Consider the following 26185-nt stretch of genomic DNA (forward strand, 5'->3'; position numbering starts at 1 on the left):
AGATGCTGGCTTTCCTTCCATCTTGCTGGTGGCACTCATGCTTTTGGAGAACTGATTGATCTGCAGTTTCCCTTTGGGCTATTATAATAACAGATGTTTAGGTGGCTTATTGTTGATCTTGTTCCTCCTGTCACAGCAACGTATGCTCAAGACTTGGAAGTTAGGGGGGTGTTTGTTGGTGATTTAGAGGGCCAGTCCCCCAGTAACTGTGTCTTCCGTTGCATTTCCTCCTAGTTGTGGGAAGTTGTTTAGACCAAGTAACCCTATATGTATATATATAAGTTTATTTTCTTTCTCCGTGTGCCATTGTTTGAGCTTGGGTTTCCTGTGTATGGAAAAACCACACAGCCCAGGCACAGCTAACCAAAAGGAGACGCTTTCCCAAGGCTGCTGGGCACACACAGATCCTGGGATTCATTTTTGTTCCCGGACTGCTGAACACACCCTGTTCTCATCTGGGTACCCCACAGGGACTGCTATGGAGTAACAAGTTGTGGAAGAGGATTCTTATTACATCTTTCCCACAAACAGAGGCCCCCTCCTGCCCCTATTGCAGTTCCCACAACTGCACTCATCCAGACTCACTGCCACGAACCTATCTTTCCATCATCAGCAGAAAGATATCTAGAATTGCAGTATGCCTGAAATTGCCCACAAAAGGAGACAGGAGCACAGGAATATTCTGAGTACTAGAAGAAACAACATGGTAGATCAAGGGCTCCAAGAGTGGTAAGAAAATGCTGTAAGAAAATTGAAGAGAAAGGCGATCTCTGCCACACAGTTTTATTCTGTCTAATAAATATAACACTGAAGATAATCCCTCAAAGGTGCAGCAAAGCAAACAAATAGAGTAATCTTGAACAGGAGTGGGAAGAGAGGAAACCTGCAACTTTTAATGGAGAAGCCATTCCTTTCCTTTGGGGTGATCTTGCTGAGAAGCCTGTTGGCTCTGCAAGTGGCCCTTTTTGAACTTCCCAGTTCACAGCCAAGTCCTGTTGCTCTTCAACGGTAAGAGGTTTGTTGTGGTTGGAGGGATAGAAGAATCCCCATTTTTAATAAGATGATTTGCTTTGCAAATGTCTTTGTTATTTATAGCCGAGCCAGGCTTTGAACCGCTAATCTCTGGAGGATGAGGGCAGAATCCCACAAAGAAAAACCATTAATAGAGGAACCATGAGTGATCAGAGGCTAGTTCTGGAAAAACATGAACTGGACACTGTGCACAGGGTGTTGCAAGAGGAATGTAGGTTTGCTGTATGCATCTGAGCTCATTTCCAGGACTGGCTGATCCACCACAAGGCTTCAGCTTAGGTTACAGAGCCTCCAAGTCTAAAGTTGGGGTCCAAAGGGAGCTCCAACACTTCATCTTTATCTCAGCCTTTCCCCGGATACTGCAGACCAGCCAATTTGGTCTTTTGCCTGAAGGCTGGAGAGTTGCATCATGAGCCTGGCCCTGACCATCAGGCAAATTTAGGCTGGAATGCTCCTTCCTTGGCTTAAGTGATGATATTTTTCAATGTACAGGGATTAATTAAGCCTTATCATAGCCACACTGCTTGGTTTCTGTTCCGTTTAATAGATGTGGAAACTGGAGCACAGAAAGGTAAAGCTCCTGTTTGAGGATTAAACTTCAATATCCTTCAGAGCTGTTGCAGGCATTGGGCATTACTGAGCCTAGACCTCCCCAAGAGTAGGAAGTTCAGGAAGTCTTGAAAGGGAAATGTTCATATCTTGGATAAAAAGAAAACTATTCAGGGCCTACTGAGAGTCACTGTCTGGAAGCAGAGACATGGAAGTGGTTCGGGGTCATTAAATCTGCATTTTAGCTCTGTCAGCCACCTCACATCATCCCGTTTGTGAATTAATCGGTCTTTAGCCAAACAGTTTGGCTGTTCATTCCCAGTACAAAAAGACTGGAAAACTGTCCCGCCAACTCCTTGTTTTAATGGCTGGAAACCTTGTTTCCCACCTGTCTAGCTGGGAAAGATGCGTTTTTCAATCCTTCTGCCAAAGGAACTCCACTGGTCCTCATTTGTGTGTTTGAGTTGTTGCTTTGCCTCATTGGAGGAGGTAGCCCATGTGAAGGGTCCACACCAAGGTGAGGGATGCTGCAAAGATGCGTGTAACATCAGTGCCATGGTTCCTGCTCAGGAATGATCTGAGTGTTCCAGGGAGGCCTCTGAAGCACAATAAAATGGGATTTCTAGGTAGGCTGGCTTGAAAAAGACTCAGCTGCAGAGAGATGGCTGGGAAAGAGCGTTACCCTTAAATTCAACGCAGAGCTGGCTGGGGAAAAGGAGATGCTGCCCATCACCTGGCAGCCTGCACCCTGCTAGGACAAAGAGTGATTCCCTCCCTCCGTTCTCCTCCATTCCCACGTTTTCCAGCGTTCCTCTGCTCCTGGCAGTAGTAAACCAGCAGACCCCATGGCTGATGTCGTAGCCTCTGGCTGATTTGTGTAAGGGGAGGACAGAGAGAACACAATGAGATGTCAGAGGAGATTCCAAGCAATTTTGCCAAACACTCAAGGGATATTTTCTTCTTTCCACTCCCCTCCCCCCTTAGTTTTTAGAATAATTTTTCAAGAGCACATATGCAAGTCATCTAAGGGAAACGGAACAGTGAGTACCAGGGGCTGGTACACTGTGTTCCCTTTGTGTACTGTAGAGAAAATAGATAAAAGAAACAAAGGATGATGCAGAGCGCAAAGCAGCCATCAGTACTCTCAGAGAGGTTCAATCTGACCTTTGAAGAGATGAAGGTCAAACCAAAAATCCTCAGATGCCGGAAATTGGTCCCGTCTTCCTAGGACCAGGAGACATTTAGCACTAACAAAATGAGAGCAGAATTCCATGCCATTTGCTGTTGCTAGAAGTGAGAAGAAAGGCAAGAAAGGAATATTGTCTTGGATAATAATAAGGATTATGTGCTTCTTTAAGAAGTAATGTAGCACTTTATGATCATATTTGCTGTACACCCAGCCACCCACCGTGATTACACATGGTAATAGAAAACAGCTTGGACCCCCCCCCGGCATCAGGGAGCTGAAAGCCGGACCCCACGACAGCGGCGGTGCTTGTTAGCATGAAAGGAGACCCCCCTCCTCGGCCCTTACCCCTCAACCTGCCAGTCTCTCTGTCTGCTGCTGCTGCTCACGAGCCTTTAGATGCAGAGCATGTCCAGCGTGAGCGTGGGATAGCTCTCCTGCATCCCATCCGGGTTGTTTGTCTTGGGTCCCTCTCCATTCAGAGCAGACTGATTCTTGCATAAATGCATCGACACGTCTGCTTTGTTCATGCATGAAGGGTTCTTGGCATTTCTCATCCCACCCCCAGCCCTGGCTATCTTCTCCCTACCCCCCCTGGCATGTAGCTTCACCAGCTTTTGCATGATTTCCCCTGTGCTACAGTACAGAAACCTGCCTGAAGCATTGCCCATCAGTCAAGCGCTGTTCAAAATATCCAGTCGATTATTTTGGATAGAATTAAAACAAGTGATCGGAAGGAGGGGATGGAAAAGGGTGCAAGAGCAAAGCCATAATGGCCTTTACTATGTAATTTGGTTTCATGTTCTGCACAAGAAAACATGTAAAATATGTAAACAGAGCTCTCCAGGATTGTAATGTAGCTACAAAGCCACAGATACAGAAGCAGGCAGGGTGCTGTTCTTCGGCAGAATGGAATGCCATCCCCAAAACCACACGATCATTTCTTTAAGCTGAAAGTAAACTTTCTCATGCCAGGAGCAGAGAATTTATTTTTTCTTTTAAGTGCAGGATTGTCTACACTGCTCTCTCAGAGTCCCAGAGGCATTTTAGACTTCTTTGTCATAAAAGACCTTCTATTTTGAATGCCAAAGAATTTTAGGGGGTTCATCTTGATATGGCTCTCAAAGGCATGGGTTTGGGAGGGATGGTGCTTACCCACCACTATCCTGAAGGCCTGTTGAGTCAGTCCCTCTGCCCCCACCTGCAAATAAGTGTATGCTTTAAAAAGAAAGAAGGAAAAGAACAAAATTGGGACCATTTGGATAAACTTTTGAGCAGCTCTAAATCTCTCTTGAACTGTGGGTTGTTTGTGATGGGGTTGTCAAGAGATGAATATCCACAAGCTATCTTCCCTGTGAGAGTGCTGAGGCGCTGGCACATGGTGTCCAAGAAGCTGTGGCTGCCTCATCCCTGGCAGTGTTCAAGGCCAGATTGGACACAGGGGCTTGGAGCAACCTGCTCTAGTGGAAGGTGTCCCTGCCCGCGGCAGGGGGTTGGAACTGGAGGAGCTTTAAGGTTCCTTCCAACCCAAACCATTCTGTGATGCCGGAGCCTTACCTGGAGCCGTAACTGTTGAGGAACCCCAAATCCGTGCTCAGCTTGGGAAATACTGCCTGTAAAGCTGCAGTATCACTGTTTCCTCTGAGGTCATTTCGGTGGTGAATCTGATAAGAAGACATGATTCACCTGTCTGTTAAATGGGCCCAGCTCCCTCTGCTATCAGCAGAAGCCTCCACTGGGCCTGGGTTTCCACCGTAGCCTCAGGGTCCGTCTGTGAACTGTAATTCATGCCAGGAAATGGTTATTTGCATGATCAGTGCTGTTATCTGTCTGTGCATGTTCCTCCTCTCTGGGAGGAGCCCTCATTTCTGGAGAACATCAAGATCTGCTGAGCCATTTTCATCATTGGACCAAAGTCCTTATGCTCAGCACTTTGGGCAATGGATTTCATTTTCTTGTTTTTTCATAATTAACCCTTGCATCATTGCTCTCAGAGAAGACAAGTCTCTTTTCAGAGAGAAGCTGAAGCACAGGGTAAACATGCTCTTCCTGCACCTATCTTATGGAGCCAGGCAGAGAGAGCTGAGCTGGGTCAGCCTGGAGAAGAGAAGGCTCCTTAAAGGGAGACCTTAGAGCAGCTCCAGTGCCTAAAGGGGCTCCCAGAAACCTGGAGAGGAGCTTTGGACGATGGCGTGAATGGCTTTAACCTGCCAGAGGGGAGGTTGAAATGAGCTCTTAGGCAGAAGCTTCCCTGCAAGGGTGGTTTCTTGTGGGAGAGTCCAAGCTTCAGCAGCTGTAAGTTTCTCCATCCGCTCTGCTCCCAGTCTGTCCTCCCAGAGCCTGCTCCTGGGAGGCAATGAGGCTGAAGGAGCTCTGAGCTTTCTCTCAGAGATGATGCTTGTAGTTTAATCCCCTCAGTAACTTCTTTTGGGAGCAGCTGGGAGTTTTTGTGAACTCCCCTACTAGCCTGGGACATCAAGGATGAAATGCTCCAAGTGGTCTTTTAGCTTAATTTGTTGGAGTTTGAGGTTTATCAAGAGCAACCAGGGCTGTTTGGAGGTCAGAGGGAAGTGACAGGCTTCCCCAGACACCTCCAGCCAAACCTTTGCTTGGGTAGTGATGTATATTGGCTGGAGGGAGCAACTGTCTGCTGCTCTATGGACTATGCCTGGATGGTCCAACTCTTTCAGAGGTATTTGTGTGGCAGTGGTTTTGTTATTCTACAGTTTCAGGGGGAAAAAAAACAGTGAAGCAAGGGGGAACCTTCTGATTTGCATACCAGCCACAATGAGTGCCTTCAGGTATAAAGGAAAACAAGCTACAGGGTTTGATCATAGACTAACAGACTGGTTTGGGTTTGAATTGACCTTGAATCTCATCCAGTTCCAACCCCCTGCCACGGGCAGGGACACCTTCCACTAGAGCAGGTTGCTCCAAGCCCCTGTGTCCAACCTGGTCTTGAACACTGCCAGGGATGGGGCAGCCACAGCTTCTCTGGGCACCCTGTGCCAGCACCTCAGCACCCTCACAGGGAAGAGTTTCCTTATATCTAACTTAAACCTCCCCCTTTCCAGTTTGAACCCATTCCTCCTTGTCCTATCCCTACAGTCCCTGATGAAGAGTCCCTTGTCGTGCTCCAATCTTAATTAGCACACACTGACGTAGGGCTGAGAAGTTGGATGGAAACCCCAAGGCTTTGCTTGCTGAGGTGTCATTGTCAGCAGCTCCCTGGACAGCACATGGTAGCTCTCCTCCATGCTCCCCCCGCTCTCCCTGGGAGCCCTGCCACAGCCTTCCCTCTTGCTATTAAATTCAGGGCCTCTTCCCAATGCATCATCTCCCTGGATGTATCCAATTAAGGCCTGTTGACAGCCCAAAGCAGAGTTATACCCTTAGGATTAGAGGCATGTGTACGTCTTCATATAGGGAAGGACAGCAACCGGGTGTCTGGCTGGCTCGCTGGGAGTGTGCTGTGGGAAGCTGAGCAGCTCAGAGGGGGAAGAGGAGCCAGGGGGAGAGAGATTTGCACCCCCAATCAGACTTGCATGTGGAATCGCTGTGTGCTGAGGGTTGCGTGTGGTTTACACAGCATGTTTACATGGTCCATAACCCTAAACAAAGCTGAAAAGCATGACTTTAACTCTGGAAATAAAAGCGCTGGAAACCCCTGGTTTTCTGCACATGAGAAAGTTTTGTTCTTTAAACACACAGATGTTTTTAAATGAAAAATCACTCTTTTGACCTTTCGTGAATGTGATCATGTGGTCAGAGCTGACATTAACCACTGCATGGCTGTTTGCCTCCACCACAGGAGAAGCTTCATGAGCCATCTTCATTGCTTGTGGTAGCACCTGCGTTGTCCTCACATCTCTTGGAAGATGCTGCTATGCCCTGTGTACACTTGGGGCAGTCCAGAGGAGGTGGGTTAGGTATGAGGGTGTTCAGGGTCTATTCCTACTGTGCTGGGAATGAAAGAATTGTGGTTCTTTCCTCCTTGATAGCTGACAAAATGAGGCTTTATTTTTCTTTTCCTTTTCGTGACTCATATCAGAAATGTTACCCAAGTACTTCTAAGCATCTTTGTCCACCTCAGCCACTGTGTTGATCTGATGGAGAACTCCTGGTTGAGCTGAAGTTCCTTAAGGATTTGTTGTTGTTGCTTTCTCTCACTAGCTGTGTGTTTTCTTCATCCAAGGAAATTTATAGCACCAGCTTTGGGAAGGAAGGAAGGGATGTTACCAAGTGGATTGTAACAAGCCCAATCTGCTTTGACTTGCAGGAGTGCTAGACCAGCAAAACTCCAGTGAATCAGAGAATCATAGAATGGTTTGGGTTGGAAAAGGACCTTAAGATCATCTAGTTCCACTCCCCTACCATGGGCAGGGATGCCTCAGTTGGATCCACTAATAGAATAATAAAAATACGTTTAAGATCCTGCCTTTGACAGTTCAATTTTGGGTGCCAGCTGCTCCCAACTGTAACGTTCCAGTCAAAGAGAAAGAAAAAGAAACAGCAAGGCTTTTGCTCTCATCAGTGTAAAAGTTTATGGGATGGGATTGTTTTCCCTCACTGCAGCACCCCTGGCCAGCCTTGCTCTGCAGTTCTAGGCAAGCTCTGCTGCAGTGAACCTAACTGGTTCCAGTTAGAGATGGGCAGTTTGGGAACCTGAGCGTGCAGCCAACAATAATGTTCTGGCTACCGTGTTTGTTTAACCTTGCTCTCCAGTGGATGGATATAGAGTCTGTTAAAGCACTTATCAGTCTATAATGCCTTCACACTTTGTGAGCAGCAGTGTGGAAGTTGTAGACAGGAGCTTCTGCTGCAGATTGAAAATGTCTTTTTAGGTTTAATGAGGCTGGTGTTTGAAAACAGAAAGTATAAGGTCTTGTTTGGGTGCTGTTTCTTTCTGCTGTCTGTCTAGTGGGTTGCATTTGGCTGCTATTTCTAGTAGTAGATGTATCTGTGAATTTGAACATATAGCAGAATGTAATTCAGGGCTAATACGAAGAATTATGCCTCCTAGGTGAGATCCCAGCAGTGCTGGGGGGGTTGTTTAAGAGCAGCATCTTTAAGTCTGCTGCTGTGTTGAAGAAACAGCAAATATCTGATAGGAAAAAACAGGAGCACCTGGCAAATTGCTCAGTTATACTTTCATGTGCTTCATTCATATGAGGCTGTATTCTGCATCGCTGTTCCATTTGAGCTATTGCTTGATTTCACATCCTTTCAGTGTGCATTATGGAATGCAAAAGAAGCAGGTACAAATTGCACTTACGAGCTCTAAATGCTGGTGTTTACTTGTGAGCTTGTGTAAAAGTCGATTATTAAATCTGAATAGCGCAATTATTTTTTCTTTTTCTCACTCTTATTCTGTAGTTTCTGGCCCTGGCTCAACTTATGTCTTTGGGGTGATCCTTTGAGCCATGCAAAAATCATCTGGTTTAGGGTTTTGTTGTAAAAAATCACAACTCCACACTGTTTTTTCCACAGGTCCAGCTAGCATCCTAGATATTTTGATTGCACCTGGCTGGATGTCAAAGCCGATGTGGGTTTGGGATAGGGCCAGTCAGAAGGGATTTATGATTTTTTCAGGTATAGCATGTGAAGTTTATGGTTTTATGTGATTTCTATTTGAACTCACCAGTTTTAAATGAAGTTTGCTTTGAATCTGGAGATAACAGTTATTCAAAGGAAAGCTCAAAGAATGCAGGTCTGCATGATTTAAGAATTGAAATGTATTGTTCGTGCAGACTCTTTGGAATTGAAATAACTGCATTTTTTGAGAAAGCTAAAGTTAATAACACACATTGAATACACATGCAATCTGGGCCATCATCTAATGGAAATCCCTGTAGCTCCTATTCCCTTTCCTGAAACTAAACCAACTTCTGTGACAAAACAGAATAGCCTTTGCGTCTCCCACTCATTTCTGAATCACAGCCCTGTGTTACATCCAAAAGTCTACCCAAGGAAATTTCCCTTTGGAAACGAACACTATCATTTCTGTTGTGAAGCAGAGGAATTTATCATCATGTCACATTGCAAACAAACTATCGATGCCATGTCACATTGGCTGCAGTGTTTTCATACACATAAAGGTCACTTTCCAATTACTAAAAAATCCATCCAGGCCTTCAGCTGAAAGCTGAGGCTCTGCGCTAAGGAAGCTGGAGTAACATGCTATTGAATACTAAGTCTGCAAGGTCCAGACACCCTCGGCTGCTGCACATTCAAAGGGGAAGTGGCTGTGCTGAGGCTGGACATAGCAACTGGCAATAGGCTTTACTTAGAAGATGTAATCTGCTTCCCAATCCCACAGCCAAATACTATTCTTCATTACACGGGTAAGACTGACAGATGAGATTTCCTCTTACTTCTGAGCCAGCTGAATCTGGGAGTAATATAGCATCAGTGTGTTACCCCAGGAGTTTTATCAACTTCCAGTTGATAAAGCTTTTCTGTTGCTCACCTACCTGCCTGCCTTTGTCCTGGAGCAGGACATGCTGCAGGTTTTCATCTTTTGCCATCAGACCTTTTAAGTACCCCAGTGAAAACAGGCAAAAGCAGACAAAGAGCACAAAACTTAGTAAACCTGCGTTATCAGACACAGAGGACAAGGAGAGGTTTAGAGGAGGAGCTGCTGTTCATGAGCATCAGAGATAAGAGAAAGCTGCTGCTGCTGAGGAAGAAGCAGCAGATGAGAAGGTAAGAAGGCTGATGAAAGAGGGAGGACGCAGCTTTCTCTCATCAGCTAACGCTTATAATCTGTGCTGCTGAATCACAGACTTGGGTTTGGGTTTTTGTTTTATTTTTTTTACAACAGGGTATTTTAAGCTCATTGTTAGTGCATATAAAAATGTAATATACGTACCAGTTTGGAAAAAGTAACTTTTAATGCTTTTTTTTAAATCTTAGAGGCCAACCTTGAATGACCCAGTGCTGACTTTCATAGTTGGACAGACAAGAGTTGACTCAAACCTTCTGATGGGACAAATCCAGAACACTAATAAAAGAGACTAGTCCTAAAACATTTCAGACCAGAACCTAAATGAAAACCCAGAGCAAAATTCCTGATGTCCCTTGAGTAAGGCTGTGTGTACAGTTTCCATCTGAGCTCTGTGGGCTCCTGAGGTTTGAAATGGTCCTAGAAATTGGCTGATTTTTGAGGTGATTGCAGAAACCCAAGTGGTGGCCTTTTTAATGGTTCGGTGCTCACAAATGTGGGCAATTTAATTTCTCTGTAACTCCAACCCAATTCCCAGCCTAAATGAGAAGAACAGTGCAACAGCTTTCAGAACAGATTGGAGGTCTGTGCTGCAGTCGGCAAACTGGGTGGTGTCCATGTGGCAGTCAAGCTGCCTTATAATAGTGGGCAATAAACAAGCAGGAACCTTTCTGATATTTAGCAACTGCACCACATTTTCCCATCCTTGGGTAAGCTTAACCTTAGGTCTGCAAAAACAATAACATATTTAAGAAGAAAAGGTCTGGGTGACTGCCAGCCCCCTTGTCTGGCAATGGAGAAAGTTTTCATCTGTAAGAGATGTGTTAAAACGCTGCTTATGTCATGGTTGGGATTCTCTGGCATGTGTTGAGTTAAATATAAATAACATTCTGCAGAGCAGTCAGCTAAAAATTGGAGATTAATTAGGTTTCAGTATTATGGTTGAAATCTGTTCTTTAGCCGGATCTTCAAACAATAGAGTATGTTGCTTGTGCCTCTGTGGATTTCCTATCAGTCCATGAGCTTTTCCATGCACTTGTACAACTTCACTCAGGATGCTAAGTGCTCCATAAAGAGATGGTACAATAGGGTTTGCCAGCCTGTCCTGCTCCTGCTTGTTCTGTGGTTGCTGTTTTGCAAATGGGACAGGGTATAGACCTGTTGATCAACTGCAGCATTGCCTGTCTCAGTGAAGAAATGGCAGCAGCTTGGGGCATAGTAACCACCTCCACCCTTCGTCCCCAGAAGGAGGTTGCTCTCCAGTGTCTGATGCACAAGTGGTGGCTATGGCCCTTCACAGCCATACTTAGCTTGAAGAGGTGGTCTGGAGGAAGCCCCACCATGGGACAACAGATGGGATTTTGTGAGGAGACAGATGTGCACAGTGGAGAGTTCCTCTGTTTAGAGGTGCCCGTGGGGATGCAGACAGGCACGTCCACTCCAACCACGACGTCAGCTGTATGCCAGAGCTTAGGGCAGCATCCTTGCTCAAACAGCAGCTTTGCCTGTATGCAAGTAGAATTATTTTGATGTTACAATGTGAGAAACAAGAACCACCAGTGTCTGCAAAGCCTGTGGCGTCTGGCTGTGCTTGCTCAATGGGAAGGACAGGGTGGGATGTCATCTCTGTATTTAACCCACTCCTACAGGGAGATACACCCTTCACACATCTGTGTGCTTGTTTGTCCCTTCTCTTTTTAACATCTGAGCACCTTTTTGTGGTTAGTGGCTTTCACCCTGAAGGTACATGTGTGTCTTACAGAAAGGGGTGCCTCAGGCTTGGAGAAGCCAAGTGCTACCCAAAAGGTTGTAATGAGGCCATGCACTGGGCTCAGTCAGGTTGAGACCTAGTCCAATGGAGCCCATCAACACAACAACTGCCTGAAGCCATGGGATGTCTGGGAATCATTCACAAGGGTGCCTTCCAAAATTTGCTCTTCAGCAAATTTTCCCGTATTACTTTGAAGGAAAACGTTATGAGGAAATTGAGTTGATTGCAATAGTAAATGCATTTTAGATGTGGCAATGAACTAAGTGCTCCCAATATATCACTTTTCCCTTTCTGCTGACACATTCCTTGGTCCCCTGGAGTAAGAGAAGGAAAACAGGAGAGGCGGTTTGAAGAACATGTTGTCCCTGTGATTGACAAGAGGTTGTATAAATCAGTCAAAGGGAATCCTCCAGGCATTCCCTCTTGTGGGAAGATCCCACAGTGCTCCTTGGCCTTGTTCATTCTGTCTCTCGATGTTTGTGTACAAAACGTGTGGGTGGGAGACGAGCTGGATTAGAACCTCCAAGAGGAACAGACATCAGCTCCTTTAATTGAAAGCAGCTTCCTAGGGACGGGTATGACATGGGCTCCCAGTAAGTAGACACAAATAGTCCCTGCATACTTTGGAGCAGATACTAAAGCTCCTGTGGATCCTCAGTTGGTGTGTGGGTCTGAGAACCTGGATAAGCCCCAGTGAGTGAAGTTTTGAGTCGTGCGTGATGCTGTCATCCTTCAAAGCAAATACTTTAGTGTTTGGTAACACCCTGAAGTGAAAAGCACATCTATTCCTTCTTCCCTTCACAGCTGTCAGGTGCTTCAGCTGCTGTTCTGCATCACTGCAACAAACTGGAGGATGTTAGAAAATGATTTATTTCTCATAAGCATGAATTTCTAGGAACTCGTAGCCCTGAGGAGAGATGATGCTCTGTCTTCCAGGCCACTGGAACTTCCACTACCATCTTAAAGGTGGTGGTACTGCAGTAATAAGTGCCTTCACTCTCATGCCATCTTCTAGGGGCACCTTAAAAGCAGAGGTGTGAAAGACTCTCCCAGCAAATGAGACTTTGCAGTTGCGGCGTGACACTCGATAACTGGATAGAATTGAGAAGGGGATGTGTTTACCATGTGTCTGAGAGCCTGTTGAGGTGGTGGAGTCTGTAGGTGGTGGATTTATCCAAGCAAATTGTTATTACAAAATCTTAAAGAGCTTTTTGGCCATTAGCTGGGTTTAGTAGACAGCAGGCAGTATAGAAGAGCCACACTTCATGTCATGTCTGTTAGACTTTTCCCACACTTCTCAATCAATACTCTTCTCCTAAAAGAACTTTTTACCCTGGTACCACTTTGAATCATTTGTCTGAGTAGTGATGGAGCAGCCTCAGCAGGAGGATGCTTATCTAACCTGCTCAAAGCAGAGGAGTCGTCGGATGCTGCACACCTCAGCTGCATGTGTCTCAAACACAGGCTCTTTATGTGTTCTTAAGATTCGTGCTCGGGTTCACACATGCACACAAATCAAACAAAGCATTTAAAAGTTATCAGAGATTTCCAGCCCCCCCTCAGCAGGGGTTTATTTTGGGTTTGAGTCAAACTTTTGGTGAAGGTCTGGGTGATTTCTTAATACAGGTTTTCACTCATCCATTAAGTGGCACTTAAAATACACCAAACATCAGTACTTTTGTTTCTTTCAACCACCTTTTTGGACAGAGAAAGCAGGAGGAGATGTAAGAATAAGAACAAAATCATATAAAAGTAATGAGACCTTTGTTCATGTCAAAAAGCTCTCTGACCATATAAATTGCAGATGTGGGTAAGATAAATTCCCTAGCTGGAGAGGTATGAAAATAAAAACCATGCTCCCAACAAGAGACAGGCTGCTGAAAATGCAAGGAGGGAGAATTGCGAAATGGTACATGTCGAATTGCTGGCCTGGATTTCAAATGCCAAAGATAGTTTATGTAAAGCCTTGCTCTGCTGTAAAATGTAACACTATCCACTGGCTAGCCTCAATGAAGCTTGGTCCCAGTTGTTTCAAAAAATAAATAAACTCAAAATCTTCTTCCAGCCCATTAAAGCTGATTTATGTTTTGCCCATAGATTCCTCTGTGCTGGATCTTGAGGGACTCAGATTATAGAGGTGATTACCTCACTTCTAACCAATCTGGTTTCTCATTCCCAGACATCCCAGGATTTCTTTGCATAGCCTGGACTTTGCCTGCAGGACCAAGAGGGCAGTTCCATGCAGAACACCTGAGTGGGCACAGGATTTTGAATGGTTAAAACATCTCAGTTAATTCTCTTATTTCATTTCAGGGTTTTCTTTTTGTTTTAATAATCAGGGGAATTGCTTATGGGAACAGCTTTACTGACAGCACATCACCACCTGATGCTCAGCTCAGGCTCTGGTTCTGGAAAGAAATCTAGTAATGTCCCCAGGAGAACATAGCTCCAGTTAGCACCGAGCACAGGTGATCAGTCCCTGGCTGTCCTGTGGCCAGCTCAGCTGCTGGAGGTGCTTTGGCCTCTTGGGTTACATTCTTAGCTCTATTGCCACTAGACTGTGTGACCACAAGGAAGTGAGTCACTGAGTTCACCAGAGTGTTGTGAATCTTAACAGGTACGCTTCAGATGCTCCAAGACTTGAAAGCATCCTTCCAATGCAGTTGTAGCCTTTTGCATGGTAGATGTTTCCTTCTTCATGTTTGCTGGAAGAAATGAGGCAATGGTCATGCATGTTTTTCTGAAGCAGCTTCACTGTGCAGTGTGTTTTCAGGGTAAATCCTACCATTTCTTGCAGCTTCATTTGCACATCTTACATAATGGTGGCACCATGAGGCTCTCTGATACTTAGATTCTGGCATTTTCTTTGAGCTTTTCATCCATGCCAGCATTTGGGATTCATCTACTTGTTTTCTACTGAAGAGAGCAGTTTGCTTATGTCACTGCTGCCTGCCATGGAAGGTGTTCTAGGCGTAGGAAGAAGGTGATTCCACTTGCACAAACTAGTTGACAAAACAAGAAACTACTTCTGCTTAAATTGGGTTGTAGACACAGGACTTTCCTGGCTACACTTGCTTCCCAGTTTACATGGCCATCTGTGGCTTCCCTGGGGTAACATGCAGGTTTAAATAGGGCACTGCTTGAGTACTGTGGAGAGCATCTGCAGGCAGTGTGTGTTGAGAGTTAGTGTGTTCAGAAGTGATCATCACTTTGACTCCAGTGGGAAGAGTCGTGTTCCATTTGGGTGAGAGCAAAGTTGTTCTGAGTGCTGTCAAAGACCTTGTACCAAGTTAAGAGACAACTGTTGGCTTCCATCAAGCTGCTGTGAGTCTTTAGCTCCTTTTTGATGTTTTAATTTTTCTTATTGAGGTGGAAACCCTGAAAACTTAACTTTTGAATAATCTCATGACATTTAGAAACATCATTATTATGTGTTATTTGATTCTAGCAGTGCACCTGGGCTTTAAACATCATAACCCTTTCTTACTGTCATCTACATCTGTTTTCGTGTTTTTCTTTTCTCCCACAGACGTGTCGAACTAAGGTGATTGACCTGAATGATGGTGTCTCTCAGTATGCCTGGTATCCCTGCACGGCCAACTTCCAGTATTCCCACATGGCACAGACCGTTTTCTGGCTGAAGGTAAGAAGTACACATGTCATTCAGATGTCTCCTCTTTGCCTGCCTTTACAAAGTTTCTCCAACAGGCAAAATAGCATGGGACAGCCTTCCCAGAGCCAAGCTGCTCCTTTCTTTGGACTACAGTTAGTGCATAAGAGCAAAACAAAGTCTTTGAGCACTGTCTAGAGAGTTGGTGGGGAAGTCCCCTCCTGGGATGAGGCTATTGAGTTTCTGAGGGTACAGACTCCAGGTGCAGGGCTGTTTGACTTGGGTTTATCATCTAGTTTGTGTAGGAGAGATTGGAAGTGAAGGTTTCTGTGTGACCCAGGATGGGAATTGTGTTGGAAATTGTTCTATTACAAGTCCTGGACTGACTTTTGGGATTTTTTTTAAGCTCACCACAGTTCTGCACCTCAGCCTTTGTGGGGCTTTTGTTTTCCCAGGCTTTTTTTTCCCAGCCTATGGTAGCTGCAGCAGTCCTAGTTCACCTGGTCACTGATGGGACCTATTACCTGGATCAGAAGCAGGAGACCATCGGTGTGCAGCTGTTTGACACCAAAGAGCAAAGCCATGATCTTGGTAAGACTGTATTTAATTAAACTCCTTCTTTATTGCTTGCTTAATCTGCTGCTATCCCTGTTCACAAACTGACTGATACTTCTGCACAGTGTTTCCAGGATCAGACAAAAGAGTAATTGCTTAATGCTCCAGGCCCTGAATTCCACGAGAGTTTGTTGAAAACGTGGCATCATTTTATACAAACATTTCTCCATACCTGTTCATTCTGGGTTCACTAAGTGAAGTTCCTCTTTAGTCATTAAAATAAGCACTATTTCAATGCTTTACACACAGCATCTCCCTGTAGAGGCATTGGCAGTGATGCAGATGAACTTCTGGTAGCAGCGAGTGAGGGACCTGCACCAGCTGCTGCAGCAAATACTTCTGTATCACCAGGCGTAGTCGGTGGATCTCTACTCCTGCTTGCAGGAGGCTTCCACAGCTTTCTAATGGCCAAAATTTTTCATGTGAAGTATTTAAGGTCTGATGAAGGTTTAACACCAGGGCCCTTGCAGCCTCCTTGCATGGCCTCAAGATGTGCCTGGTAGTGCCTGTGGACCTGCCACTTGTGCTAAAGTGCCAGGATAGACCATTTTTGTCTCTACCCCTGGGTACAGGTCCCTGAACCTGGGAAAGTTGTGTCAGGTGAATTGATTCTCGATACGTTAAAGCTCCAGGACCAAGGAGCTCACCATAGCTCCCAACTCCAAGTCAGGGCAGGACTTGCAAATCCTTTTCCAGCTGTTGCCTGCCCTTTTTTCCACTGGGAAGAAAACTGGCCATGACACTTTGACAGGTTTTTAAGGAAACATAACCCCTCATTCTCAGCTTTCTGTTTTACCATAACTTGGCAATTTTGACAAGCTGAAACTCAAATGAACTTCCTGCTAGTGATGAGAAGAAGGGACGCACACAAGTGACAGTTATGGATGACTATCCAGGGCGGGGTATGGCGGAAAAGATAGAAAATATATGTGGTGGTGAACTGACATTCACTGCAAGTTGTGCAGGTTGAGTCAGGATAGAGATCACAGTTTGCCAGAGCCCCTGGATTAGTCTCGTCCTCCTCCTCCTTTCACGGAACAGTGGCACATAGCTATTTCCCTTCGAAAAATAAAAGCTGGCGACACAAGTGTGCCAACAAACACTTAATGCGACGTTTTATGGAGACAGGCAGACACCTTGTGAGAGAAAGAGAACCAGAAAGAGGAGCAAAGAGGAAACGGAGGGTTAGGTTTTGAAATCCTCAATGAAGTTGCAACATGAGTTTGGCAATGCTCAGCCTGGCGCCTGGAGATCTTCACAGCTGAAATGCTGCCTTCACCATGGAAAAGCCCCTCTGACCTTTCCCAGAGGCTGGTCTGGAGCAGAGGAGAGGTGTAGGTAGGCTACCCAGCACTTCTCACCCAAACAGAACTCTCAATCACTGTTTTGTCTGAGTTCTGGCTGTGGCATTAAGTCCTTTTCCTGGATATTGTCTGATGTGTCGGAATTGTCATGGTGGTGAGCTAGAAACTGCAGCTGAGATGCAAACCTTGGCATGCCCTGGGTGCAGGATTGACTGCAGACAGTCAGCCAGCCTGCCAGCCTTAAGCAGAAGTTAGTGGCAAACTAAAAGCACATCCAAAAAGAACTTGTAATAATTTAAAGCCTCATCAGTCCTCAGAGTGCTGGAGACACTGCTATGAGCAAAACAGGGTCTATCCACAAGTGCAGTTTCCCACCTTCATCAAAGCAAGTTTGTACCAGAAAATAATGAGAAGCTTCTTCAGAGTCTTGTAGGAGATGGAGAGTTTGGGGTGCCAAAGACCTCAGTGCTGTTAGTTCAGAGCCATTGTGGACAACGAGGTTCATCTGCTGGGTGCTTGCAAGAGTTGTTCAGCCCTGAATAGGTGGGTATAGAGCTACAGAAACAGCGGCAAGCATGGAGGCAGCTCTAACTCCATGGCACCTATATATCCTGAGTGGATTTTGCTAATGAAGGTAGGTCAACTAAATGAACCTGACCTGCAGCCTCTGTTCACCTTGTTGGGATTAGAAAGCACCAACAACTGCAGCACAGCCTCTGAGGGTCTGTTTTGTTGTGGACACCACCTGAGTGTGAGGAATGAAAGTGAAGTGAATAAACAGCCTCATACCATAAGGTCTTTCTTGGCTTCCCATCAGAGAAGACAGAAACTTCCAAGGAATTTGGGAACCTGGGATTTCGAGTATTAACTGCACCTGTTTGTAAGTGAGAAACGTGCGCCGTTCCACAAGGAGCTGATATCAAAAAGCCTGTGGGAGGCAAGCAGACAGGGAGGTTATTTCAGGGTCAGGTAGAGACCAAAACAAAAAGAGGTTTGCTTTTTTATTCTATTTTTTTTTTTTTCTTTTATTACAGGAAGATATTTTTAAAGTAGAGGGTGGGAGATGGATCTTTAAAGAGAGTGGTCAAAGTCTGTCTTAATTCACAGGAAATCACTTTCTAAGGAGAAAAATGAAAACTTTTTTATTCCTTCCTTTTCGAGTCAAGAAACGTGAACTGGAAAAAATTAATAATAATAATAATAGAAACCCCTGAGCCAGTTAAACATGCAAATAGAATTTAGTTTCTTTTCACATTCATAAGTGTAGCTGGGAAGCCAAAGGGCCTGGGCCAAAGGCGTTGCTGGGAGCTCCAGTGAAGTGGAGGGAGCTGGAGCCAAGCTGATCCTCGGAGTGATGCCATGGAGCTGTGGAGGCAGGGCTGTGCAGGCAGCCATCAGGCACTGAATCTTAATTAATGAATCTTGAGGCCAGACAACTGCTGTCTGTCCTTTGAGATACCCCTGAGATGGATTCAGCCTGTTTGAATTCAAGTTGCCTCTACTTGAAGGTAGGGATTTCTTCCCAACTATCACTAGGTGCCTTCTCTGCTGAAGAAAAGGGATCACAAAGTCTCCTTGTCACTTCTCTGGTGCTTCTCTGCAACTCAACCTCTTGAGAGACTTGGGTTTTCCTAAGAAACCATTATTTTCTTCTCAAATGAGATCACATGTAAAGTCCTCAATGGGTTTATCACCCTCGTGTCTCTCTCCAGGACCATCTTTTCCTTTTTTAGCAAAAAGCACGATACCCTAAGGATGAAAACCATCAAACAAATCAAAACTGAGCACACTTAGTGTAGAGCTCATGCTAAAGAAGTTTTGAGTGCTAATGACATACACAGCTACAAGCAGGCCATTGGTGCCCTGCCCATGGTGCAAGAAGCCGCTCAGCCTGCTGGCACCATTTGATGCATGGTATAAAGCCTCCAACTGTCCTCTCAGGATTGGTTTTACAAGAGTGCGACTCCGCTTCCTCCATGATGGTTGCTCCTGGTTTAACAGAGCACAATAGAAATGGAGCTGTGGTCTAAAGAAACTGCTCTGAGAGCCTGCCTCACTTGGCAGAGAGAATGGCATCCTTTCTTCAGCTGTCTGGAGGGATATACTTCCCTGCTAAGCTCTCCAGAGCCATTTGGGAAGCCCCTCCAGGCAGCTTACCATAACTTTTCAGCTCTATAGGGCCATTCCTATGGGTGAAATGCTTCTGAAGTGCCCACAGCTCTGGGAAGCGATTGTGTTAAGCCTGACCCTTCCTCTGATCTTGTCTCTCCTCTGGCAGGTGTCCACGTCCTGAGCTGCAGGAACAATCCCCTGATTATCCCCGTCATCCATGACCTCAGTCACCCTTTTTATCACACCCAGACTGTCCTCATTAGCTTCAGCTCCCAGTTTGTGGCCATCTCTGGGGTGGCCCTGCGTTCCTTCCACAACTTCGACCCCATCACCATCAGCAGCTGCCAGCGAGGACAGACCTACAGCCCAGCAGAGCAGAGGTGAGCCTGTCAGTGAGCTTTCCCCTGCCCCACACCGCCTGCACCGCAGGTTAGGAGGAGGCAGGAGGGGCACAGGAGCTGAACCCTGCTGACCCTTTTGTGTGCCTGCTAAAAACCCGGCTGTGTTCTCATTGATCAGGATGGATGGGACATTTAACCCGCATGGGATACTGTTAGTGAATTATTTCCTCTTCCTTTCTCCTCCCTCCTTTATCCCAAGCTTGGAATTGGGGCCAGTTAACTCTCCATACATTCCCCATCACAGCATCGTTCTCACCACTCGCACGCACGGGCTTCAATCTAAACCGCTTTGTGCTGCTGAAGTGCTGCGGGGGCCTCCCACGGGAGCGGTGGCCCAGAGACGAAGTGATGCTTGTGCCCTGGCAGGGATGGATCGGGTGAGGTGCTCGGCCCCATACAGCGGGTGCTCGGCCACCAGCATTCGTGGTGCTTTTACGGCTGGGGAAGGGCCCTCAGAACCTCTCCGGATCCATCCCACATACTGAAAAGCTCTGTGGGACCCCCCAGGATGAAAGGTTTATGGCTACCGTTTTATTCTTGTTGTTATTACAGACACATCAATAGATCACCACCAACCCCTCTCAGTCTCTGCTTTACAGCATCCCACAGAGATTGTGACCTTTCGTGGCCTCTGGTGAGGCAGCTTCATGAAGCCTTTCAGCGAGGCTGTGAAAAGAAGAGGAGAGAATTTAGCAAAACTCCTGAAAGAATCTTTTTTTTTTCTTTGTGGTCCTTTGTCCATTCAAAGTTGTGAGCAGGCGTCACACCATAGCAGCAGCAATAGTAAAGCACGTTGCATATCCCAGCAAACCTCTGCTCAGCCCTCCAAAGCAAGTGGTCAGGCTTTTTGATAATGTTCTGGCTTGGGTTTAAGACCTGCTTTTATTCCAGGAAAGGCAGGAGGGGGAGAAAAAGGGGAGAGAGAAAGGAAAACAAAATTAAAAAACCCTAAAAGAAGAGTATATCTATAGTTAAATCAATCCAGTCAGTGCGTTCTGACCTAGATTCGAGGAGGCTGATCATTCTGTGCAATAGGTTGTATAAATTCAGAGGCCCAAAGACAGCAGGATCGTGTTCCAGAGGAGAAGCCCAACTTGTGGAAGTTTGGCCAAATCCCAGTGCGAGAGCAGGAAAGACCCACTGGAAGGAGATGGTGAGAAGCACCTGGCTGCTCCAGAGGGCTGAAGTGCAAGACCACATTCCTCCCTCTCAAGTGTTCAGTAGGAATTGAACCATTTGTTCACTTATGAAATTAGAAGTGCTCTGTGTTTAGAAAGTTATTTCCTTAATAAGAAATGCATTCCCCTAAGGCAAAGCTTCAGTGAGCCTCTGCAGCCCAGCACACTAACCCACACTAACCTTTAGGAACCTTTTGAAGAAGAATCACCCCCCCCTTTGCCTCTGCTTTTTCTTCCTGATGTTTTTCATTGCCCTTGTTTTGTTTTTGGGATGCATTGAACCCTCTCAGCCCCTTTGCTCTCAAAAACCACCCCTCAGAGCCTCGCTCCTTCAAAGGAACATTTTAGGTCTTGCAGGTTATAACGCTGGATTGATCATAAAGTTTTCCAGGTGAGTCCAGGAATTAGAAACTCTCTGAAATAAAGCCCTGATCCAAAGCCAACTGGAATCAGGGGGATTTCTTCAATTGATGACAGTGCTATAGTGTAAAATCTCCAATTTGCCTTGTGATGGAATCATTTTAGGTGATCATATATGCTCTGTTCTGTACAAGAAGCTCTTAAGCAGTTCAGGTATCCAAGATGTAGGGAAAAAGTTGTGCAGCCAGGAAATAGGTAACGCCTTTGCTGTCACCTCCCATCTCTTTCCTTTGCAATTTTTCCCCATCCAGGAAGAACTTAGAAAGAGGGATTTTGTTTAATTTATTCTTAACCAGTTCAGAAGCTGGATGTGGGTTTTCTGCCTCCTTTGCTCATGGTCTCCCCATCAGACTCCCTTTGAGTGCAGTCCCAGCCTTCCCTTCTGCCCTTTCCCCAGTGGTTGCTGTTGCCTAATATGACTTTTAAGATGTTGAATTTTAAAAGGATCTTTTCTTCCCATAAGTAAGCATCGATTTTACCTCTTTCATTTTCCTTAGGTCAACATGGATGTTTTTCCTGCTTTTTGGCTTTTCTCTACTAGAAATATTATTTCTCCCTCTTCAAGGAGAATTATTTTGGTTGGAAAGGATTTATAGCCACATACAGACACTTCGAGGCAAGGGTGCAGGTTTTAAAAGTGAGGGAAAAGAAATATATCAGCCCTTAAGAGTTAACACAGCTTTATTTTGAGGCTGAACGGGTCGCTCCCATGGGTTAGTGACAACTTAATAACTGAAAATAAAACTTGTGCTCATTCTTCTTTCTTAAAATAAGTATTACAGTTAGTATTTTAGAGGAGAAAAAGGAGCTTAAATGCAAAAGTTATTTTATAGGTGGTTGTCCTCAGTCATTGTTATCTCTTTTGAAAATCCATTCCATCCTTCTGAAGACATTTATAGAGGGTTTGAATAAAAAACCCCAACAAAACTCTACTTTCCAGCTGTATTTTCCCCATTATTGGGTTATTTTCCTGCAGCTGACCACAGGCTCTTTCTTGTTTTCAGCAGAAGTTTACCTCACTGCTGGAGATGTGCTGCAAAACTGACACGCTTTATTTTCACGTTGCATCCTTAGATATAATGGCCCCGTTAGTTCTTCTCTTGCACTTCATAGCTGGAATTACACTTTTACTATTTCCTATTTAGCCTCATGGAGTGCAGGGTGAAATTGGGTGTGTAGAAGCAGAGGTATAAGTTCCCTCCCCTCAGTCACTCGGGCAGCAAGGAAGGCTGGTGCATTGGGGCTGCCTTTCACAGCAGTTCCTCAGAAATCAGGTTTTTGTCCTATTCACCGCGTAGGAAACATCAGCTGGGGGGTCCCATCCCTGCAAGGCAGTTCTTGTGAAGTGCTGCTTTCCCTGGCTGGCATTTCCCTGCTGTGTTCACCACATACTTCTCCTGGAAACTGCAGGGGGAAGTTGTGAAAACCCAGGTTTTCCCAAATCACAGTTGTGGATTTCAGGAGTTTCCAGCTTTCTAATCCACCATTAATTCCATGTTCATAGTGAAGATAAAGCTTCCGGCCCCTGGAGCAGGCTCTGGCTGACCATAGCCCTCCAGTGTGTATGTCCCACACTGTGCAGCTCGTTTTGCTTTCTAGTTAGTGTAGCAAAAAGATTTTCCTTTCCTTTGGTTAAATCTTGGCATGAACTCACTGTTATCACTGCAGGATTGCTTCTGCAGGGGAGAGTTGGGGTTTACCTTCCTCCCTAAGCATGCACATCTGGGCACTTGATAGCTTGGGGGCACCATCACTGTAGACCAAGACCCACTCTTGGCCAACATGCCATCGCCTGCCCTCACCCTGGCCTCAATGGAGGGCCATCATTCATGCTTCACCCTTTGCTGCCCCAAACAAGCCCCAGGGAGATGTAGCCCACTCCAGCTCTTCTCTTTGTCTTGTTCTCTCCCGCTGTCAGCTTTCTCAACAAGAAATGATGAAGATAAATCTTCAGCAGCGGAACAAATGCAACCACCCTTTGTAACTCTGGTTATTTTTCTTTTTGCATTTTATAAAGAGGGGGGGGAAGGGTTTCCTCATCTCTGGGGTTTTTTTGGTGAATTAATGCAGCTTTCTCTTTCCTGATTCCGCTGCCTTTCCCCTGCCCTGTGTTCTGTCATTAAGCGCAATCTCTGTCAGCTTGCTCCTGGTGAAATTAATGAATTTCTCACAGAACTGTTAATCATAGAAGCTTTGGTCCGTGACATGTGTTATAATTCAATGGGCTTTTTAACCTTCGCCCCATTTTGGTAATTGGCAAATGGCATCATTTGGCTTTTATTAAAGTGGAAGGCGATGTGTTCTCTTTGTTTGCCTGGACAGACTCTGGCAGGGAGATCTTTAGGACTGCTAACACCCAGGCACACAGTCCTGTTCCCAGGCTGGCAGGGTGAAGGGGCTTTGAAAGCTTTATCACTTCAATATGGCCCATAGCAGGGTGCAGGGAGGCTGAAGGCAGAGCCAGTCCCCAGAGAGAATGTTGTTGGTCCGATGGTGGGGACATGCTGGCTTTTGCCTCTCTTTTCCTCACAGTTTACCTGGTGTTGGATCGAGTGTTTTCTGTAAATCTCTGGGTTTATGCTCATTCTTAATCCTATAAATTTGAATTAGGGTTTTTCTGTGATCACTGTCAGAGCCAGGCCCAATGTTACTGCTGTGAGATCACTGGAGTGACCATAGAAGGGACTATCGCCACTCTTTTGGTCACTCCCATGGACCAAATTTGAAGGCAAACCCCTAAAAAGTGCTTGATCCTCCTTCCAATGGCACAGTCAGCATCAGGTCCACCAACCCCATCCAGCCCCAAGGATTCAGGTAGATGTTCTTTGAGGTTTTGTGTTAGTACAAGGGGACCAGTGAGTTTTAGCTGAAGACTGAGGAAGATAAATTCATTGCCCCCTTTGCAGTTCAGACTTCTTTCATTTCTACAACAAGGACTGTGGCTAGCAGCCTTTGCTTTTCAAAATGCTGCATATATGTTTGGACTAGAGAGAGAACCTGCTCTTGCCTTTAGAGAAATCTCTACAGAGGAAAAGACAAACACATTTTAAGGATAAATCTGTTAGAAAAACCATCTGAAGGTTACACATGTGTGAGTTGTATGTACGGTGGCATAGAACAAAGCCAAGGTATGCCTCAGATCTGCAGCCCAGGCTGGCCTGGCCTGAGCAAAGAGGAAATCTTTCCTGTGTACAATAGATAATGGTGTGGCTTTTCTTGTAACAAGTATATGCTATCAGCTTTTATGCTCACCTATGCATATATACTCATCATGAAGGAAACAAACAATTAGGGCTCTGTGTTAAGATGAGTTCTTGGAAAAGTGCTTGACCCCAGGGTTAGGAAAAGAAAGTTTGGCTGCTGCAAGCTTTTCGAAAGAGGAAGTCCTGGCTTGTTTTTATGTGAGGAAGGAAGAGTTCCACTTAATTGTTATAATTCTCTATAAACATGTTAAAATACAAATGTTTCTAGGATTGTGTCACTAAGACCCCAATTTAGCAAAGCCTTTAGCTATTTGCTTACATCCCCTTGTAGTCAAATCTATCAGTGGGACTTAACTGTGCTTTTGAAGTTAAGCACATATTTAAGTGCCTTGCTGAATTAAAGCCAATATTGGCACAGAGAAATAAAGATTTAAAGGCTAATGACTGAGCTCATTTAGATTAGGGATAGGCAGAATGGATTTGGATAAAGTAAGAACTGGCTCAGAACCTTAGCCTACATGTGAAGCTAACTCAGTTCAGGGTTTTTTACATCATGGAAACCCTCTGCCTTGATCTGTATTTGTAACATGCTGCAGGCAGTGGAATGGATGCAAGAAATCCACTGCTCCTTGCACTCACCTTTGTGTGAAAATATTTCTTTAGGCAATCATACACTACCAGGGCAAGAACAGGAATAGGTGAGTCCTGAGTGAACCTCATAAAATAAACTCTGTCAAGGAACATCCCAGGCACCAATACTTGTTCATTACATATGTATCAGTAAATCATTAGAGTGGTCCTTGGGTCCCTTGCAATGCTTTCATCCAGACCAGATCATATGCTGGGAATCAATTCCCAGTGGCATTTAGGAAGTTAGGATAGATCAGGGGTGATTTGAAATAGGCAGTTTCGATGAAGTCACCCAATTCTGATTGCAAGAAAATAAGATAAGCTGCCCCATGCCAGGCATCAACATGAGTTAAAGTAGAAGTGATTTCATTCTCAGATCTCTATATTGTTTCTTTCCTGAGGAATGCATAGCTTCTGGAGCATGTGATGATTAACCACTCTTAAATGGCAGTACCCATGCACGAGCTTCTGTAACCCACAATTCTGCAATATGGATGTGATGGGTTCATTGTCTAAACTTCCTACTTGGAGATACTCATTTCTTCTTCGTAATTCTGCATTTGCAGAACTCAATTCAAGATCGTGACTTCAAAATTCATTGGGATTTACAGCTGACAGTAGCTGATACCAAATTGGAACCAGTAGCTAGAGAACCAGAAGTATTTAAATTGGAACCATTTGGTGGCAGTGGTTGTTTTTTTACAAAAAGTGAATGGTTGTATTGTTTGTCACTGAAGTCATTCATATAGAGTTACAGACAGAGAGAGCTGCCCAGATGATCTGCTAACCAAGGCATAATCTGGAGCCTGGAGGGGGTGGCTAAAAATGTTCCCTGGCCATTTAAGAAGACCACAAGGGGACTTGTAAACAGAGAGAAGAACATCACAATAAGTGTTTCTTAATGCCTTTGTCTGTGGCGTTTCAGTTCTGTAGGACTTTTAAGACCAGGCTTGCTCATCTGCTGTCCTGATATGAACTCAAAAAACCAGTTTCTTTTTCTCCTTTACATTGATGGCAATGAAAAGCAATGCCACTGACTGTGGTGACGTTGCTCCAGATCTCCCTTTGTGCAAATTGCAAAGGTTTTCTTAGGCTCATCCTTCCCTCTGAAGCCATTCAAGGCTGAATTCAGTGCTACATCAATGTGTAGCACATTGATTCACATCAGTATTAAATTAAATAGGTCTGCTATTATTTTATTTTTCCAACTTTAGTGCAGAAAGGTTTTCAGATTTTGCGGGAGTTTTGCAATGGGCAGTCAAGGTTCGCAATATGTGCTTCTGAGAATGGCTTGGCAGTAGTCCTTGCTTTTTTTCCTCAATGAGTCAACTTCCTCATCACTGGATCCCTGGCACGGGAGGAACTCATATTACAGCCTCACCATCTGAAAAACAGAAGGGAGCAAAGTGACAGCCTTCATGGGTAGGTGTAACTGGGACATGTAGGGACA

At 45.2% G+C, this 26185-nt stretch overlaps 1 protein-coding gene across 1 annotated transcript in view; it reads left to right on the forward strand.

Moving 5' to 3' along the window:
- Positions 1-26185, forward strand: part of PAPPA (pregnancy-associated plasma protein A, pappalysin 1) — a gene marked incomplete at its 5' end in the record, with an annotated part of 124314 nt that overhangs the window by 56792 nt on the left and 41337 nt on the right. Inside the window, 3 exons of the mRNA XM_010023942.1 lie at positions 14792-14905; positions 15328-15463; positions 19070-19283. Coding sequence (XP_010022244.1) covers positions 14792-14905; positions 15328-15463; positions 19070-19283 — 464 coding nt within the window. The remainder of the gene's footprint in view (positions 1-14791; positions 14906-15327; positions 15464-19069; positions 19284-26185) is intronic.

This window comes from Nestor notabilis, unplaced genomic scaffold, assembly GCF_000696875.1.
Source record: "Nestor notabilis isolate BGI_N333 unplaced genomic scaffold, ASM69687v1 scaffold7311, whole genome shotgun sequence".
In the NCBI taxonomy this organism is placed as follows: Eukaryota; Metazoa; Chordata; class Aves; order Psittaciformes; family Psittacidae; genus Nestor; species Nestor notabilis.